We start from the raw sequence: 18,667 nt of genomic DNA, 5'->3' as shown, positions 1-18,667 counted from the left end.
CAAAATGATATATGGGGGAAGAAAAATAAAAAAAAAATAAGCAAACAAAACTTAGATTCACAGTGTGTAATATACTGCAGTTCCCTATACTTACAGTCTAGAAATAGTCTTTGAACCATGATCTCTCTGCAACAAATGGAGAAATGCACAGCTGTGGCCCAGAAACTGAGGGAAATTTTCATCTGGTAAGCCAAAAATTGAGCAGCAATCATGATGGTGTGATAAATATGGGGAGCCTAATCTCTGTCAGTTAGAAATAAAACCAGTACTTTTAGGGAGAATGTAAAGGAAATGCAAAGGGAAAATACTATTTGTTCTGTTGATGGGTACTTGAAGGTAAAATTACTTTCAATATATGACCTCATCCTTTTCCACACACAATTTTTTATCTCAAGAAAAATATGTTCTCAAAACATTATATGTATAGTGGTTAATTATGCATTGAGTTTCTTTTTAATTTTGTATTTTGTTCTACACATGAATATTTTAGTTGTCCTATATCTAATGTAGGTATACACTTCAAGATGCACTGGCCAAATAAACAAATAATATGCATGTATTTACATATAGATAATCTACATATGCATTAGCATATGGTCACTGTTGTTTTAATCACAATATGAATGTGTTATGTTATTTTCATTTATTAATTGTTTAAGTAAACTTTTCACTGTCACAAGCACCCTACCTGTGTTTCAAAAATTTACTGTGTCCTTCACATGTTTACTGTGCAAACACAGTATAAGATTTCTGTACTTCAGTAAATCAAACATATAAACTCATCAATGTGGGTGGTATATGATTCTATATTCAACATTTCAATGATTGTGGATATAAGAGAAACATGGGACCCTCAATGACCTTGGAGATTTGTTGCCAATATTTGTACATAACATCATGTTAACTAGTTAACTTATAGAGGCATTTTGTTATATCTGTTTGTAGAACAAAAAGAAACAGAACTATAAAAGTAGTACCTTCTTGAGTCACTGCCTCCCTTCTATACTGGGTAAGACATTTACTTTTTGTCATAAAAATGTTATGATAGTTGTCTAGTGTATGGAGCCTGTTACTCATTGTGCATATGAAAGGTGACTCGTAGTCCCTCTCATATAGACTGATGAATTGTGTCATATTTATATCATGCCAATTGCACCATGTAGTGTCTTCCGTGCAACATTATACCTTGGTGGGGCTGCACTAAAAGCTAGTGGAAGGAAGACGGGACTTATTACATGCTCTATTTCAAATAAGTTCATTCATTCTGTATTCTAATTGCAACTGCAGTGAGTGATGCGTAGCTAGTTCAAAATTAACACAACATCAGGAGAGAGGACAGAAAAATATAGATGGTTGTCTGGTTTCACAAATCGTAACAAAAACTTCCCTTACCCCAGAACAGAAAATTACTTTAAGCGGGATAAAGACAAGATTTGTGTGAGAAAGTGGGCAAATGAAAATAAAGTTCTCCTCAACACTTTAAAGATTTTGTTACTTTGGAGATGACAAAGAAGCACTTGCATGCAAATGCTAAACCAAAAGCAAAAGAACCATTAATAGGTTTAAATTAACGAGAACTTTTCCTGACTATTTAATAGAGAGCCAGTTTTGGACATAAGTGCAAACTCCAAGATGGAAAATGGACAGGATAATGCAAACACTATGTGACCCATGATTAGATTGTTTCAAATCCATGAAACATCCCTTTTTATGGATCTGTGGCCAAGTGCTGTTTGAGGGGAGAAAGAGCAGCCAAGTGTGAGCAACCAGAAGGGAACAAAGTTGTAAGCCTTGGGATGATTGGACATTTTACAATCTAACAAGATTTTACCATCTCCCTTTGGATGTGAAAGTAACACTCTCAAAAGAGTGGGGGCATCAGATGACAGACATAGAGACAGATTCAGATGAGGCCAGAGAAATTATGAAGGCAAGAGATAGTCCGATGAGTTCTTTTTGAATTTAATGCATTTTGCATTCCCCCACTCCTGAGAACACCAAAATGACCAGGCTCATTTTGACTCTGAGGTGTAGTACATCATGTGAGAAGTGAGGACTGGACCATCAGAATCACAAGTTTACAATCTTATGATGTACATACATAAATCATTGATTTAAAGCACAGGAAACTAGTCAGTATAGATAATGCACCAGAGATAGATACAATGTGTCAGACAAAGAGCAAAACCAATCTTAATTTACAAAAATCATTACAAATTTGTTTAGTTATTTTACAAAGAACTTGTCTTCATCATTTACAAATTCTGTGAATGAATAAAAACATTTTTACACTAGAATGGTATATAATTGTATCTTCAGTGTAGTTTCATAATGTGAACATTTTTCATTTTTAATTTATTAAAAATTTTCATAGCCATGTAATGAGGAGTCTGGGAGTAGAGTTGTAGTCTTTGAGATGGCAATATGAAATTATCTTTATTTCTTGTGTCATACATATGTTGAAAATACTTTTCTGTAATTAATTCTCAGCTGGTACAGATACAAACAATAACTCTTGATGTACACTATGTGATCAAAAGTATCCAGACACCCCCAAAACACACACATATGTTCTGGTTTGTGCCAATAAAGTTTACTAATTTTAGTTTTTTAAAAAGTATTCTCCCTTTTGTTCTTCCAATTTTGGAACTTTAGGAATCCTTTTGGAACATAGTGTTCACTGTAGTCAACATCTCTTAGGCACTGACACGAAGTGATTAGAAACTATTTTCACTTATATGTAATTATTTTTCATGTACCTTTGCAATTCCTTTGCCGTTTGAATGAGTTTTCATTAACATGTTGTAATAGGGGATCTGATACAGCACATGTGTATGTATCTCAGAACTGGATTACAATATTTTTATTATATGAACATTGTTCTCACCTACTAGGTAATACGTGTGAATCAGATAGCTGAACCACATTACCCACACTATTCACTAGCCAACATATTTTAATGTACAGCAATTTTTTGAGGTTCCTTATTAAGGTTGTTAGTTGGCTTGTGCTTTTAGTGCTGGTTTTGTTATAACCTCTGTGAACTGGTGGTCAGGTTACATAACTGACAGTCATTACAGGCCTTTAACAAAATCCATGCACACTACACATTAAGTGTTTATATGTTTTTCCAATAGACAAGAAATTTAAATCCTCATCACTTTCATGTGATTATTTCATGTTGCTAGTTTGTCACTACATTTTAATTGCTTTAGTGAGTAATTGTGGAAAAATGTGTATAATCTGGTTCTAATTTGTCTATAGTACGATGTATATTTTGGAAATAATTTGTACAATTACCTTTCCTAAGTTATGGTCTTTTTTTCTGGATATACAATGTATATTACTATTTATCCACACATTGCATTTTAGATTAATTGTTATGGCCTACTTTGGATATATGGGTATTTTCAAAATCAGCTTTTATGTTATAGGGTGTCCCACTACTGCTATATGATATCTAATAAAATTATCTCCTTCATATGATTATCCAAAACTGTTTGCTTGACAGTTTTCATTTCTGTTGCATTAACTGTAAATGTATGAGTGATGGGTTCTGACCCAGTGCTTGTGTAGCAGTGCATAGCTAGAGTGCAATGTATTTTTTGGGACAAAGCTTTTCTACTTTAAAGAGAACACTGTTTCCTTATACCCAAGTTCTTTTTGTATCATATGAGGAAATTTTTTCTATAAATAATAGGTGTGGTAGTGGAGGTTTCTACTAGGCTAGCGTATTTCATACACTTGTGGCTCTAGCCAACATATTGCTGATTCTTTGCAATTTGTAACAGTAGTTCTTCCTTATGAGTGCACTAAATGATCTCTGCATCCACAATGTGTTTTTATATCATTCTCATAATTACAATGATTTTTTGTAATTAAGCCTCAGAAATACTTGTAATGTGTTAACACGTCCCAATGGGATGAATAAGATGTGTGGATCATCATGTCATTAAATATGTTAAAAAAATTTTAGTTTCCACCCTAAAAATTTTTGTATAAAGCCTAATGTTTTTTATGACATTTTTACCTGTTAAATCGTGACATATATTGTACAATTCATAAATGTAAATACCTGGAATAGTTTAAATTTTTAGATCCCTGAATAAAGGTTGGTATGACTCTCTAGGCTTAATATTAGACTTATTTCTAATAACAGATTTTTGAAGTAATGACATTCTATTTACACTACTTACAGTCTCCCAAAAGATTATTCTCTATCTTACAACAGGTTCAAAATAGCTGTGGTAAACTGTCCTTGTGTTGATGTCACTTGCGTAGGACAATATTGTCGTTGAGAATGCTACACTGTTTAGCTTGTTTGCAAAGTAGTTCATACGTGAAGACCAGGATAAATTTTTTTCTACAAATATCCCCAGAAATTTGACAGATTCTGCTTCCCTAAGTTCCTGGTTTTTATGGGTAATTTGAAGTATATTGATTATGACTGTTTAGTTTTAATCTGTGTGAGCTGATTTCCTTTCATATTTAGTTTTAATCAATTTACATCAAACCGATGTTGTAAATTATTTAGTGCGTCAATGTCTCTTTAGGGAATTTGTTCTGGGTGTCACTTTCAATGACTACACATGTGTCATCTGCAAATAAAACTGAGTGTGGTGTTACATAAAATAAAAACAGGATGTGGCCTAAGATGGAACCTGGCAAGCCACCATGCAAATAGTTTTCCATTTTGGGAAACAACTTCCTGTACCTCATGTCACAACTACCTTTTGCTTTCTATCTGTTAAATAAGATCTGAACCATTTCAAAGCCCTACCATTTATTCTGTATGTTTCTAATTTAACAGGTGTGGAAGTATGAAACCAGAATTTCCCTATAGATATTGCTGTCTGTCAGTGTAGGGTCCATGAGACCACATCTGCAGCACCATCTGCTTCCTGTAACAGCTAATGATGAATATGAACACACAGTATCCCTAGTGCCATACACTGGTATCTTTTCCAAACCTGTGAACATGTAGAATTTTGTGCCTATGAACTATGATTTGCTGTCACCATTGGTTTCCTGTTATCATTTGAATAAAACTGCTGCAGAACTGTTTCGAATGCTTGTCAAAGTTTCTGGCACACATGCTTTTGGGAAAACACTGGTTTGAGTGGGTAAAAAAAATTCAGAAGTAGTGATTTTGACGTGAGAAATGATGAGCACTGGAATCTACCTAAAAAGTTCAAAGACAAACAATTGCAAGCCTTATTGGATGAAGATGATACTCAAACTCAACAAGAAATCATGGAACAATTGGAAGTGATGCAGAAAGCCATTTCTCTTTGGTTGAAAGCAATGAAAGCCTATCCCCAATCTTTCACCACAATATTCACATATAGATAATACTGTCTACACATGGGTGACAAATGGTTCTTCCATGGCATACACGCATATGTGCCCCCACCCCCCCTCGCAACCCACACACACACATCACTAATTAGCCACAAAGGTGCACCATTCCCTGATACGCAAAACCAGCATGATGATAAAAGCTTGTTTCCAAAAAATAAGTGGGATTCTTAGCCACATATGTAATAGCTCTCTGAAGCAGGGTATTTTTCCAGATAGACTGAAGTATACCATTGTTAAACCACTGCATAAAAAAGGGGATATGCCTGATGTCAACAACTACTGCCCAATCTCTCTTCTGACTGACTTATCCAAAATTCTTGAAAAAGTAATGTATTGTAGAGTAGCTTCACACCTTTGTAAAAACAAAGTTTTAACAAAATGTCAGTTTGGTTTCCAGAAGGGTTTTTCAATGGAAAATGCTATATATACTTTCACTAATGAAATATTAAATGCTCTGAGTATCTGGAAGTCAGCCGTTGGGATTTTTTGTGATCTATCAAAGGCTTTTGATTGTGTAAATCATGGAATACTTCTAGATAAGCTCAAGTACTATGGTATGAATGGGGAAGTGCTAGAATAGTTTAAATCATACATAAATGGAAGAGCGCAGAAAGTTGAAATAAACAGTTCACATAATATGCAAAAAAAACTGGTGATTTCTCAAAATGGGGAACAATCAAGAATGGGGTGTCGCAAGGTTCAGTCTTGGGTCCTCTGCTCTTCTTAATATATATTAATGACTTGCTATTTTATATTCACGAATATGAATAGCTGATCCTTTTTTCCGATGATACAAGTATAGCTATCACACCTGACAGACAACAATTAACTGGTGAAATTGTAAATGATGTTTTTCAGAAAATCATTAAGTGGGTCTCTGCAAATGGGCTCTCATCAAACTTTGAAAAAACACAGTATATACAGTTCCACACAGTAAATGGAATGACCACATTAATAAATATAGACTTCGATCATAAATCAGTATATTCAAAATTTCTAGGTGTATGCATTGATGAGAGGTTGAACTGGAAAAAAGACACTGATGATCTGCTGAAACATTTGAGTTCTGCTACTTATGCTATTAGGGTCATTGCAAATTTTGGTGATATACATCTGAATAAATTAGCTTACCACACCTATTTTCATTCTCTGCTTTCATATGGCATCATATTCTGGGGTAACTCATCATTGTGTAAAAGAGTGTTCATTGCAAAAAAGTGTGAAATCAGAATAATTGCTGGAACTCATCCAAGATCATCCTGCAGACACTTATTTAAAGAGCTAGAAATCTTCACTTAGCCTCATAATATAGATATTCACTTATGAAATTTGTTATTAACAATCTGAACAAATTCAGAAGTAATAGCAGTGTACATTGGTACAACACTAGCAGAAAGGATGATCTTCACTACTGAAGGATAAATTTATCTTTGGCTCAGAAGGGGGTAGATTATGCTGCCACGGAAGTCTTTGGTCACTTATCTAATAGCATCAAAAGTCTGACAGATAGCCATGTAGCATTTAAAAGTAAATTAAAAGAATTTCTTAATGGCAACTCCTTCTGCTCATTAGATGAATTTTTGGATATAGTAAGTGTGTAATTTCCCAACCTCCACAAATAAAAGAAAAAAATTAAAAATATTCAGTGTCATGTAATATTTTGTCTAATGTAATATCTTGTACAGACACCTTTTATTAACCTGACACATTCTACATCACTACGAAATGTCGTATTCATGATCTATGAAACAAGTACTAACCTAATATAATCCTGAGATAGAACAACCCAATGAAATTTTCCCACAGGCTTTCTTTGCCTTCCATCAGACATTGAAACTGAAATAATTTTGTTGTTGGCATTGTGGTTTTCAGTTCAAAGACTGGTCTGATTCCTTGGTTTTCATCTGCAATTCTGAACACCAACAATTCCCTTTAGTGTCAAACTGATATTTCAGAATGTGTCCTACAAGATAATCTCTTCTTTTTGTCAAGTTGTGCCACAAATTTCAATTTTTCTTCAGTTTGATACAGAACTTCCTCATTAGTTATTCCATCCACCCATCTAACCTTCAGCACTCTTCTGTAGCCCCATGTTTCAAAAGCTTTTATTCTCTTCTTGTCAGAGCTGTTTGTTACACAAAAAAATGGTTCAAATGGCTCTGAGCACTATGGGACTCGACTGCTGTGGTCATTAGTCCCCTAGAACTTAGAACTACTTAAACCTAACTAACCTAAGGACATCACACACATCCATGCCCGAGGCAGGATTCGAACCTGCGACCGTAGCATGTTACACATATTTCACTCATATACAAGCCTAAACTCTAGACAAATGCTTTTAAAAAAAACTTCCTAAGAATCAAACTTATATTAGATGTTAAGAAATTCCTCTTTTTCAGAAATTCTTGTCTTGCTGTTTCCAGTCTGCTCATTATATCCTCCTTAGTTTGGCCATCATCAGTTATTTTGCTGCCCAAACAACAACATTCATTTTCTACTCTTAGTGTCTCACTTACTAACTTAATTTCCCCAGAACTGTCTGATTTAATTAAACTACATCCCATTACCCTTGTTTCACTTTTGTTGATGTTCACCTTGTAGCTTTTTTCAGGTGTTATCCATTCTGTTCAACTGCTCTTTGCAGTCTTCTGCTATCTCTGATAGAATTATAGTGTCACAAGCAAGCCTCACTTTTTTTCCTTAACTTTGAATACCAATTTTCTTTTCAATTTTCATCTTGGCTCCTTTTTTTTTTCTTTTTGCACAATGGTAAAAAATATTTTGTTCTCTGTAGTTTACCACTACTATCTTCAGGATTTCAAAGATTGTATGCCATGTAGGGAAGTGAAATATGGGCAATAAATAGTTTGGACAAGAAGAGAATAGAAGCTTTCGAAATGTGGTGCTACAGAAGAATGCTGAAGATTAGATGGGTAGATCACATAACTAATGAGGAGGTATTGAATAGAATTGGGGAGAAGAGGTGTTTGTAGCACAACTTGACAAGAAGAAGGGACCCATTGGTAGGACATGTCCTGAGGCATCAAGGGATCACAAATTTAGCACTGGAGGGCAGCATGGAGGGTAAAAATCGTAGAGGGAGACCAAAAGATGAATACACAAAACAGATTCAGAAGGATGTAGGTTGCAATAAGTACTGGGAGATGATGAAGCTTGCACAGGATAGAGTAGCATGGAGAGCTGCATCAAACCAGTCTCAGGACTGAAGACCACAACAACAAAAACAACATGCCAGTCAACATTTTTTTCTTTAAATCCTTGAATGCTATTAACGCTGGACTGTATTTCTTCAAATTATCTTCTAGAATACAGCACAGGGTCAATACTGCCTCTTGTGTTCCTACATTTCTCTCAAACCCAAACTGATCTTCCTTGACATCAGCTTTTACCAGTTTTTCCATTCTTCTGTAAATAATTTATGTCAAATTGAGCAACCTTAGCTTATGAAATTGTTAGTTTGGTAGTATTCTTGCCTGTCAGCACCTGCCTTCTTCGGAACAGAAATGGTTACAGTCTTCTTGAAGTCAGAGGGTATTTCCACTGGGTCATATATCTTTCATACCAGATGGAATATTTTTGGTACAACTGGCTTGACCAAAGGTCTCAATAATTCTGAGGGAATGTAATCTATTCTACGAGTCTTGTTTCTACTTAGGTCTTTCAGTGATCTGTCAAATTCTTGTCACACCACCACATCTCCTACCTGATGTTCATTTACTTACTCTTCTCTTTCTATTGTCCTCAAGTTTGTTTCCATTATATTGACCCTCTACATTCCACCCACTTTTCTACTTTATTGTCTATGCTTAGTAGTAGTAGTAGAACTCTTGATATTCATACATCTGGTTCTTTTTTCTCCAGAGGTTTCCTTAATTTTCCTATAGGCAGCATCTATTTTTCTGCTAATGCATTTTACTATAGTCTTGGGTTTGTGCTCTGAACAGTCCTACTTAGCCAATTTTTGCATTCCCACCTTACCTGCTTGGTTTGCCATAATTTAGTATTTTGTCTTTTCGTCAACTGTCCGAAAACCATCTTTAAATAGGTACTGTGAGCAAAGCTGACCTAGTCTTGGCTGCATTTTGATTAAGTTGTTTTTATACAATTAGTCAGGCTGCAGTCATGTACAGTTGCATGCCATTCAGCAGAATGTACATTCAATTGTTTAATGCCAGTCTTCTGTGGTAAGCCTCCATTATGTAAAATTCCATTACAGTCAACCCACACTAAGCAGTCATTGAGTACTGTTTCTGTTGTGAGTCTACTATTGTAGAACACAGTCAGATGTACAATCACTTGTATTGGAAATTTATTATGTGCAATGAATTATTGCTACTTGCTCAATTTTGTTAGATTCTTCTACATCTATGTGGTTTACTTGGCAGTCAAATTGTAAATAAGACTTTTACTGTACAAAATATGACCATCATCATGTTGTGACAGTAATAATAAATATACATAAAAGTGAAAATCTACTTTGATGGGACAGTTATTTAAAAATTACTTGCAAAATATTTATCATTGCAGGTTATCGTGCATTTTACTTTATGCTATGCCACCATTTTCACCACAGCCACAACTGACACAATTCAAGAAAAACTACACATTTACATCAGTGGTGGTTACTATAAATTATCTACATTTATTTAATCACAAATAGTCATCACCTTCCTTCAGCCCTTCCTGTCCTGTCCTTCAGTTCTTGCTTCAAAACTTTGTACATAAGATGATTTCAGCATCTGCACAGATTGGTGCAATTGTATGATTAAATCCTCCATGAGTAGCTTAAACTGCATGTGACATACTTGTGCAACTATGTGGACTCATTTCTTACCGTAATTCAGGTGATCATGAAGTCCAGGGGTTTATTACACCATATTAAATTATTCTTGTATTTATTTATCCAGGAATGATTAATTTTTTGGTTGGCGATATTATGAATGAATAAATTAATATATAATGAAGGACATTTTTAATAGGATGTAAAACTGAGTATTGCACCGCAGCTTCAAATTCTGAAAATTCGTCATAATGTGCATAAAAATACAGTATAACCACACTTTCATGTTCCTAAAATTAATATTTTTCCACTTCTTACATTTTTTATTGGATCTTTTAATTTATCAGGATAATAATTACCACCTGCTTTTGCATTATTATAATTCTAAATTTCCTAACACTTACACTTAACAAAACAATGTTATTGGAGATAAAGAAAAATGTATAACAGAGATATTCTAACACTTTAGACAACTAGAAGCGATGTGAAGCTGCTTTGCAAACTTCCCACCTCTCTCTCATAGGTTGACTTACTTAGTGTCCACAGCCAATCTTGTTCTCTGGATAGCCGACCATGTCATTCTCCAAAACATCTTCTCCCAAGAATAATGCTGGTTAAGGGAATTTATCAGACTCTCTCTCTCTACTCTTGAAATAATTTGGTACTTTAAGAATACTTTTAGTTCAGTCATGGTATATTTCAGTTTCCACAAAAAAAAAAAAAAAACAAATTAACCATTTCTCATATAAATATTCAAACTAATGCGATTCAACCAAGTTGTCAAACATTATACTCTATTAAGATATATTTACAACAGGGTTTGTTTAATAACCACCAGAAAATATGAACATGAATTAGTTAAAAGTCTAATCTCATTTCTTCATTTGTTCTTAACAATCATCACAGTCACAAAACCAGCAAAGAATAGCACAGGCTCTTCCCTACACGTACACTGAAACTCTATGGATCGTACAGCAGTTACTTGTAAGCTACTGCGTCCACATTTTGTTCATGACTGTTTTAAGACCTGCACACAAAAATATGTAATGCGCAGTAGGTCGGATTTATGTCTCACACTTCTATTTAAAATATCGTGGATTCAAGATGGAGGAAGGCCAAGTGGTTCTAGAATTTACATGGAAATTCTCAAAGCACTGAAATATAATGGTACCAACAAGACACTGTTTACAAATGTTATACATTAAACTTTCTTGTGCTCTGGTCTCCTTAATTCTGAATCAGCAGAAGTTGTTAAAACATAGGAACAATTTGTGCCACTAATATTTTCTCTGCTAATACTGCCAATCTAACAATTACTATATTTTGTGTAGTTTTGTGTGTAATTGCATTATTGAATGAAGTATTAATCAGAACAAAAGAAAAGTTAGCAAAGATAAACAAGAGCTATGATAGAAGCTCTTCCAGATATTATACCAACTATCTTCAAATCATCATAGATGTGGCACCTTTTGTGAGCTAGGTATGAGCAATATGTGAATTGTTGGTATAATACTTTATAAGAAAATAATAATAATAATAATAATAATAATAATAATAATAATAATAATAATAGTGCATTAGCTTCAATTTGCAGGAAGATGTCATGAAGTGGTAAAGGACATATGATTTTTTTTTTTTTCAAAATACGTAGCATTTTTAACAGGGGTGATTAGGTTCTAAGCTAATAGCAAAGCCTAAATAATTGCAATTTATTTGTGACTCTCATACAGTTTTACCACTTATTTCAGAATATGTCCCAATTTTCAAGATGTTGGTTTGGAGTGGACCCGACAGCCTAGTTAAAATTCAACTGTACGTTCTGCTCTGTATCATGCCCTATAGAATTACATTTCATTACGTATTTTGACACATATTTACGTACGTGTCTATATTTGTGTGTACATTTAATATCATTTGTATAACATAACTCTGTCTTTGGGTCAGCCATCTTATGTAATCAGTTAACATCACAGGTTTCCAGCTGCTAGCCTGTATTATTCTTTTTTATCTCAAAAATAATCTTTTTAGCATTCGATGCTTATTTGTAGTTAGATATACTTCTAGTCTACTGGTTGATGCCCTCCATACATTGGCGTGCAAAACTTAAAAATGAAAGTATCTGTCACACGATATGCCACTTCCAAGTAACATGAAACTCAGATTATACAAATAAACAATTGCTAAAGTGCAGAAGGTACTGGGGAGAAATATGCACCAAGAAAAACAGAAATGACACTTTTATTCAAACAGAATAATTGCACTGAAGTCACCACAATATGTTGCATAATGTTGCATGCCTCACCAGTCAATATTACTGTGGCACTATTATCCTTCCCCATGTTCATATTTTCAGAGGTGTGTGGCCCTCACTTCATTTTCATGGGTGACAACTCAAGGCCCCATCAATCTCCACAGCTCTTGGAATGAGATGGTATTCAGTGAATGGACTAGCCTATCCATTCCTCCTACTTAAATCGTGTCTGGTATGTGTGGGATGCATTGGGGAGATGTACTGCACCACACCCACTTGCACCAATAACCATCCAGCAGTTGTCATCTGTGCTGGTGGAGGAATGTAGCATCCTATCACAAGAACTCCTTACCAACAATGTGATTAGCATGGAAGCATACTGCAACAGCATGCATTGCCACAGGTGGTGAATAAACACCCTATTAAGAACTATTTCCTACCTTTTATGATATCCAGGGAAAAACTGTGGATCATGGTGACTCCACTGAAATTATTGTCCTTGAATAAAAGTGTTATTTCTGTTTGTCTCATTGTGTATTCCTCCCAGTTTCCCTCTGTACTATACAGTAGCAGTTCTTCATCGGTATGGTCCACATTTCATTGAGGTATGTTACTTGGCAGTGGCATGCCATGTAAATGTTATTTTCATTCCAAGGTTTTGCACACCAGTGTAAGTGTAAGTGTAAGTATATGTAACATACTTGTAGGTCTCACAATCACTTTTAGATGTCTTGTGAGGTAACAGGTGAGTTGTGGCACCCTGAAAATATTTGTAAGTTCGGACTTAGCATTGCTGCTTGGCAAGCTGGGGCTCGTCAGCAACCGCTTGGTGCCAAACATTAGCCAGAGCAAGAGGGGTAGCCCCAGCGCATGGTCCAGGCCAACCGTGTGGCTGGGAATTCCATGTTGACGCTGTGTTGAGGACTGTGCTTCATGTCGATGAAGGAGATTTGTATGCCAGGAGTTCAAAAGATGGCAGACTTTGTGAAACCATAATGGCAGACATTTCACAGTTCATGTAGGAACCAATAATAGCCAGAGGAATCGTGATACCTTAAAAATAAACATGTATATTGCCATTATTTGAACAATGATTCTGATGGTGTAATCAGATTTTCAATATTTTTACTAGTTTAAATTTTAGTGTCTGACTGTAAATAATACAAGTAACACCCAGCAACAAATTTCCAAAATCTAAATGCTTCATCTGATTTTGTCAATCAATGTGTCTTCAACAAGCTATTACTGTAAACCTAAATTGGTATGTAATGCAGGCATGTAACTTGAACAGTACATGATTTATTTGAGGTCAAAGTGGCCAATTACTATCGATCATGTCAGGCCATAGATACTCCACAGTTACATGAAAAAATTGTAACAGCATGCTTATAAATATATTTACTCATCCATGTCTTTGTTTATATCCAATATACACTATTCATGAAGAAATTGGTCAAATATTTACTGTGTTTTAGAAAGCACAGACGCATTAGGCTACTGGCCTACTTTTGTTTCTATTGCTTAGATATATGTTTATGTATTTAATAATATGTGTTAGAGCATTTTTATGGTCCAGCCATAGGAATATTTATTTAATTTCAAGTTATTTAAAGATAAATCCAGTATTTTGTATTTGTTTCAATATGTTTGTGAGTGCGTGTTTGCTTGGAGATATGGCGGGAGTGCTCTAGAAAATCACAGCACTCATTTCTACATTAGGCGACTACCGAAGGCAACGGAGAGACTTGATGGGAGTGGGGGATTGCTGGGCAGGAAGGCATGGCAGGCGGTCACAGGAAATATTTGGAGATTGTTGGGCAGTTTTTGCATGATCGCCGATAAGTGTTTTGCAGTAATAAATTGCATTCTTAAAGGTACTTCTGCTATCGTACTCACCATTTAAACACATTAAAAATAGTACCTGCAGATTTTATTTAATTGCAATCTTTCATTTACAAATTTCTATGTTACATTCCAAATTCGCAATTGCTGAGTGACAGGAAACTTCACCCATTCGATTCATATGTGTATTCATATTGTATACCGTACAGTCAGCAGTATTTGAGATGTAAGGCAGCAACTACATATCCCAGCCCTCAGACAATGAAACCAGCCAAAACTTTTTATATTTCAACTCTGAGTCTGAGGGTACGTAGTTGAGGGCCACATTTTTTTGAAAGCCCACAGTCTGTTACATTTTTCATTAACACGTCAAGACTTTTAAATGTGTTTATGAAATACGAATCAGGTAGAAAAAAGTCATGATTGAAACTATATCAAACTATAGCTCCACTTTGTCAGTAATTATGAACTGCCAATGTGCTCATAAAATGTAAAACTTATGTATGGGCTGAAAATGTAATTTTCCACGAGTACCATTTTCCCAGAAAAATGTGAAAGAAGGGCTTCATTCTATTCTCAACTTTCTATAGCTCATAATGTCTAAATCATATATTTGTCACAAAAATACGTTAAAGAATATCACTTTGGTCACAACTACAAGATTATTTCCGAATAATAGAACTGAGAGGTGCCAATGTTAAGTGTATTACCAAGTGCCAGTGATAAAATGGCACCACTAGGACGGGCAGCTTCGCCATCCACTGGCTCCACAATGATATCAGTATCATCTGGTCCCTCCGACCGCAATGGCTGAGAAGGAGAGACAGGATGCCTGGTATGTGAACTATTTTTGCTGTGCTCACTGTGACTTGCTTTCATACCTGCAATATCAAACACACTCCTGAACAAGTGTAAACATAAAAAGAAGAATGAAAACAAAACTCTAACAGGAACAAGTACACGAAATCAAGTTGCAAACATTATAAAATATGAAAATCTTAAACTTTGTGTTATCTGGGATTTAACTCAGATGCTTGCCTTTTGCAACCAGTGCAAAATAAATTGATCCATCTGGGTATTTCTCATGGACTGATTCAAAATTTTAATTAATTTTATTGTAATAATGAGAAACCATGGATGGATCGCAAACAATGGAATGAGTAAACACAACCACTTTTCATATAGTGGAAGTGCTCAGCAATGGATAATGACATTAAAAATTTAAAAAAATTGCAGCTCATACCCTTATCTTTTACTAAAATAAGTGAAACAACTAAATTAGAATTCCATCTTGTGTAGGTCAAACTAGTAGTTGTGTTTGATTTAATTTAATTCATACATTTGAAAATTGACAAATTTTTTTAAGTCAGTAATATTACTTAAATACATACCAGAATCCCTGTGTAGTGAAGGTTCTTGAGTGGTATAAACTACAATATCAACTGATTCATAATTCTTTCTGCTTTGTGAGTTTTCAGGTGGGCTGTTAATAATTTTGCCTTCTACTTGTCCTGGTGGTAATCTGTGGTGTTGCCGTTGTAAGTGTTGTTGCTGTGGTTGTTGATGCTTAACCTGAACAAATATGCAGTCTGCATGAATGCTTAATCTGATATAATGTGTTTTTATAATTCTCTTAAAGAAAATAATACCCACAGTTATATGATCAGATACTTTTTTGCCAAGTTATTGATTTCCATAGTGACAGATAACACAGAAACAATATCTCAATATTTGGAAACTTTACTATGAATGGTACTGTCCAAAATGTAAACATACTAATAAGTAACAGATTTTTTCTGAAAAGAATGTCAGAATGGTTGCACAACAAAGTGAAGCCCGATTAGGAGACATTTGGCACACAACAGTGATAAAACACATAATTAGTAATGTTTTGATACATATGACATGCATTTATGAAGAAGCACACAAAAACTAGAAACTTTGGGCCATGCTCTCTATGAAATCATTTGAGAAAACAATTGCTTCTCTCTCCTATTCTAGAAAAATTTTTTGTTGAGTTTGTGATGTAATCATCCAATTGAGCTTTAAACAATATAATGATAATTAAATTCAGTATTGTAATAAATCATTCACATGAGACCCCTTTCCCCTGTCAAGAATATTGTTAATAACAGATTAATTAATGATAATTAAAACTGCAATGAACAGGATTTTGATTTTTCAATTTCTGAACTCAATGGAAAGAGTTAAAAAAAAACATTCTACAACATTATTAATTTGGTTCAAAATTAAGAAAAGTATTTCCCATTAAATTCCATAATTTCTGTTTCATGAAAGAAAACTCTGATAGTTTAGCTAAAATTCACTACGGAACTAGAGGTAAATATATTTGTGATGTTCTAATAAGTTTTAGAGTAAAATGTCACTGTGATGCCTGTGTCTTGCACCAAGCCTTGTAGCATGTATTTGTTAGGTGTAATCTCAGTTTAAAATTTGTCCATTACCTGCTACAATAGTCTGTGCTTTTATAATGTGAGTGTTCAAGACAGTAAGGTACATGGGTACCAAGTTTGGTTGAAATTGGTCCAAAGATGATGTGACTTACTAAATGAAAGTGCTGGAAGGTCGATAGATACACAAACAAACACAAACATACATACAAAATTTAATCTTTCGCAACCAACGGTTGCTTCTTCAGGAAAGAGGGAAGGAGAGGGAAAGATGAATACACATCAAGAGTTCAACTCTTTGCCTTAACAAATGTCTGCTTGTGTCTGTGTATGTGCGGATGGATATGTGTGTGTGTGTGTGCGCGCGAGTGTACACCTGTCCTTTTTCCCCCCTAAGGTAAGTCTTTCCACTCCCAGGATTGGAATGACTCCTTATCCTCTCCCTTAAAACCCACATCCTTTCGTCTTTCCCTCTCCTTCCCTCTTTCCTGAAGAAGCAGCCATCAGTTGCAAAAGCTATTTGTGTGATTGTTTGTGATATATATAATCTCGAAAAAGTTTCCAGGAACCAATAACTTTGATCCCAAGTTTATATGTTGCCTTAATAGAAATATTGTTTTACTTATTATTATTTGAAGGGAAATGTTAATACTTTTAGTTTAACAAATCCAGAATTTAAAAATGAATAAACAACCATTTTTCAGAGTTATTTGTTTACTGTTCTGTAAAAATTTGCACCAGCCACAGTGCAGCCTCACTGTGAGGAATGGGATCAGTTATATGGTGCTTGTGTACAGCTGGAAACTGTCCTACGTACTGTCAAGCAATTGGAAGCTGCTGTATATGGGTATGTTGAGATAGTTACCAAGAGTCAGGTATCTTAATTACTGTCCTGTCCCATGGCTTCTTTCTTCTACAGAGGAAGTATGAAGACTGTCAGTGGTTGTCAACTTTACCGTGAGTTGTGAATCAGTGGTATGGATATGAGCAATCAGTGTATTCCACCTATTACCCAAACCAACAAGATTGAGGTACTGTGTTCCACTGAAACTGAAACTGAGTCAGTGAAACTGTAATGGCAGTTAAGAGACAAAAGAGAAGTTTTCAGTCAAAGACAGTTCTTCAGATTCATAAGCAGCCATTTCAGCTTTATTTTCATGATAAGTAAGGTATACTAGATCAGTAAGAGAACAGGAAGCTCTAGGGCTGCTGAAACCAAGTGAATCCTAAGTTCAGACAAGAGCATCTTGAGTAAAACAAGAATTGGCTGCCCTGAAAATAGGAAATGTCTCTGACGTTAGTGACAGGAAGATTGTCAAACAGCCGGTTCTTATGTAATTAGCTGAGGACACTCCCACCACAGAAATTATACTAATGGTAGAGAGAAAAAGCACACACATTATCAATTTTTATAAAATTATTTGTGTGAAATTTTTAATCAGTGAGTTTGGGTGAGGTTCCAACTACAATAACAAAAACAGTCTATCACAGTATTGCACATCCACTCCCGCACATAGTTAACTAGCCTTTTGAAGAAGGACAACTTCCAGGGAACTTAAACTATGCTTAAGTTTTGCCAGTTCATCAGAAGGGCAAACGAGATGAAATGGTAACTAAATGCCTTTCTCATTGTTACCAATGTTTTAAAAAATATTTGAAATAGTTGCACGTGATCAGACAGAAAATTATAATTCATCCCACATTATTATTTTACGCAATCAGTACAGTTTTAGAGAAGGCTGCAGCACAACCCACACAACATATTAATTGGTCACTAAATATAGCACTTGTTTCAATAATAGAATGTGTGTATCAGATATCATTTGTTGCCTTACCAAACCCTTCAATACTCCTAATCATGACTTGCTACTTGAAAAACTGACTAGCTGTGGGTTTCAAGGGAAATCTCTTAGTCATATGTCATCATACTTGACTAAGAGAAAACAGAGAGTACTTATTAATAACAGTAGCAATACAATCCTTTCTGGCTGGAAATTCACA

General features: G+C 34.9%; 1 protein-coding gene across 4 annotated transcripts in view; it reads right to left on the bottom strand.

Moving 5' to 3' along the window:
• Positions 1–18,667, bottom strand: part of LOC126277934 (YLP motif-containing protein 1) — a 665,061-nt gene that overhangs the window by 10,745 nt on the left and 635,649 nt on the right. For all 4 annotated transcript variants that reach the window (XR_007550623.1, XR_007550624.1, XM_049977517.1 and 1 more), the window contains exons 10-11: positions 15,647–15,827; positions 14,966–15,136 (exon numbers count right to left, since the gene is read on the bottom strand). Coding sequence is in view for 2 of the 4 variants with exons in the window: in XM_049977517.1 (XP_049833474.1) it covers positions 14,966–15,136; positions 15,647–15,827 (352 nt within the window). In the remaining 2 variants the exon portion in view is untranslated. The remainder of the gene's footprint in view (positions 1–14,965; positions 15,137–15,646; positions 15,828–18,667) is intronic.

The sequence above is a fragment of the Schistocerca gregaria genome, chromosome 6, assembly GCF_023897955.1.
Source record: "Schistocerca gregaria isolate iqSchGreg1 chromosome 6, iqSchGreg1.2, whole genome shotgun sequence".
Taxonomy (NCBI): domain Eukaryota; kingdom Metazoa; phylum Arthropoda; class Insecta; order Orthoptera; family Acrididae; genus Schistocerca; species Schistocerca gregaria.
This window is presented reverse-complemented; position numbering and strand designations above follow the sequence as displayed.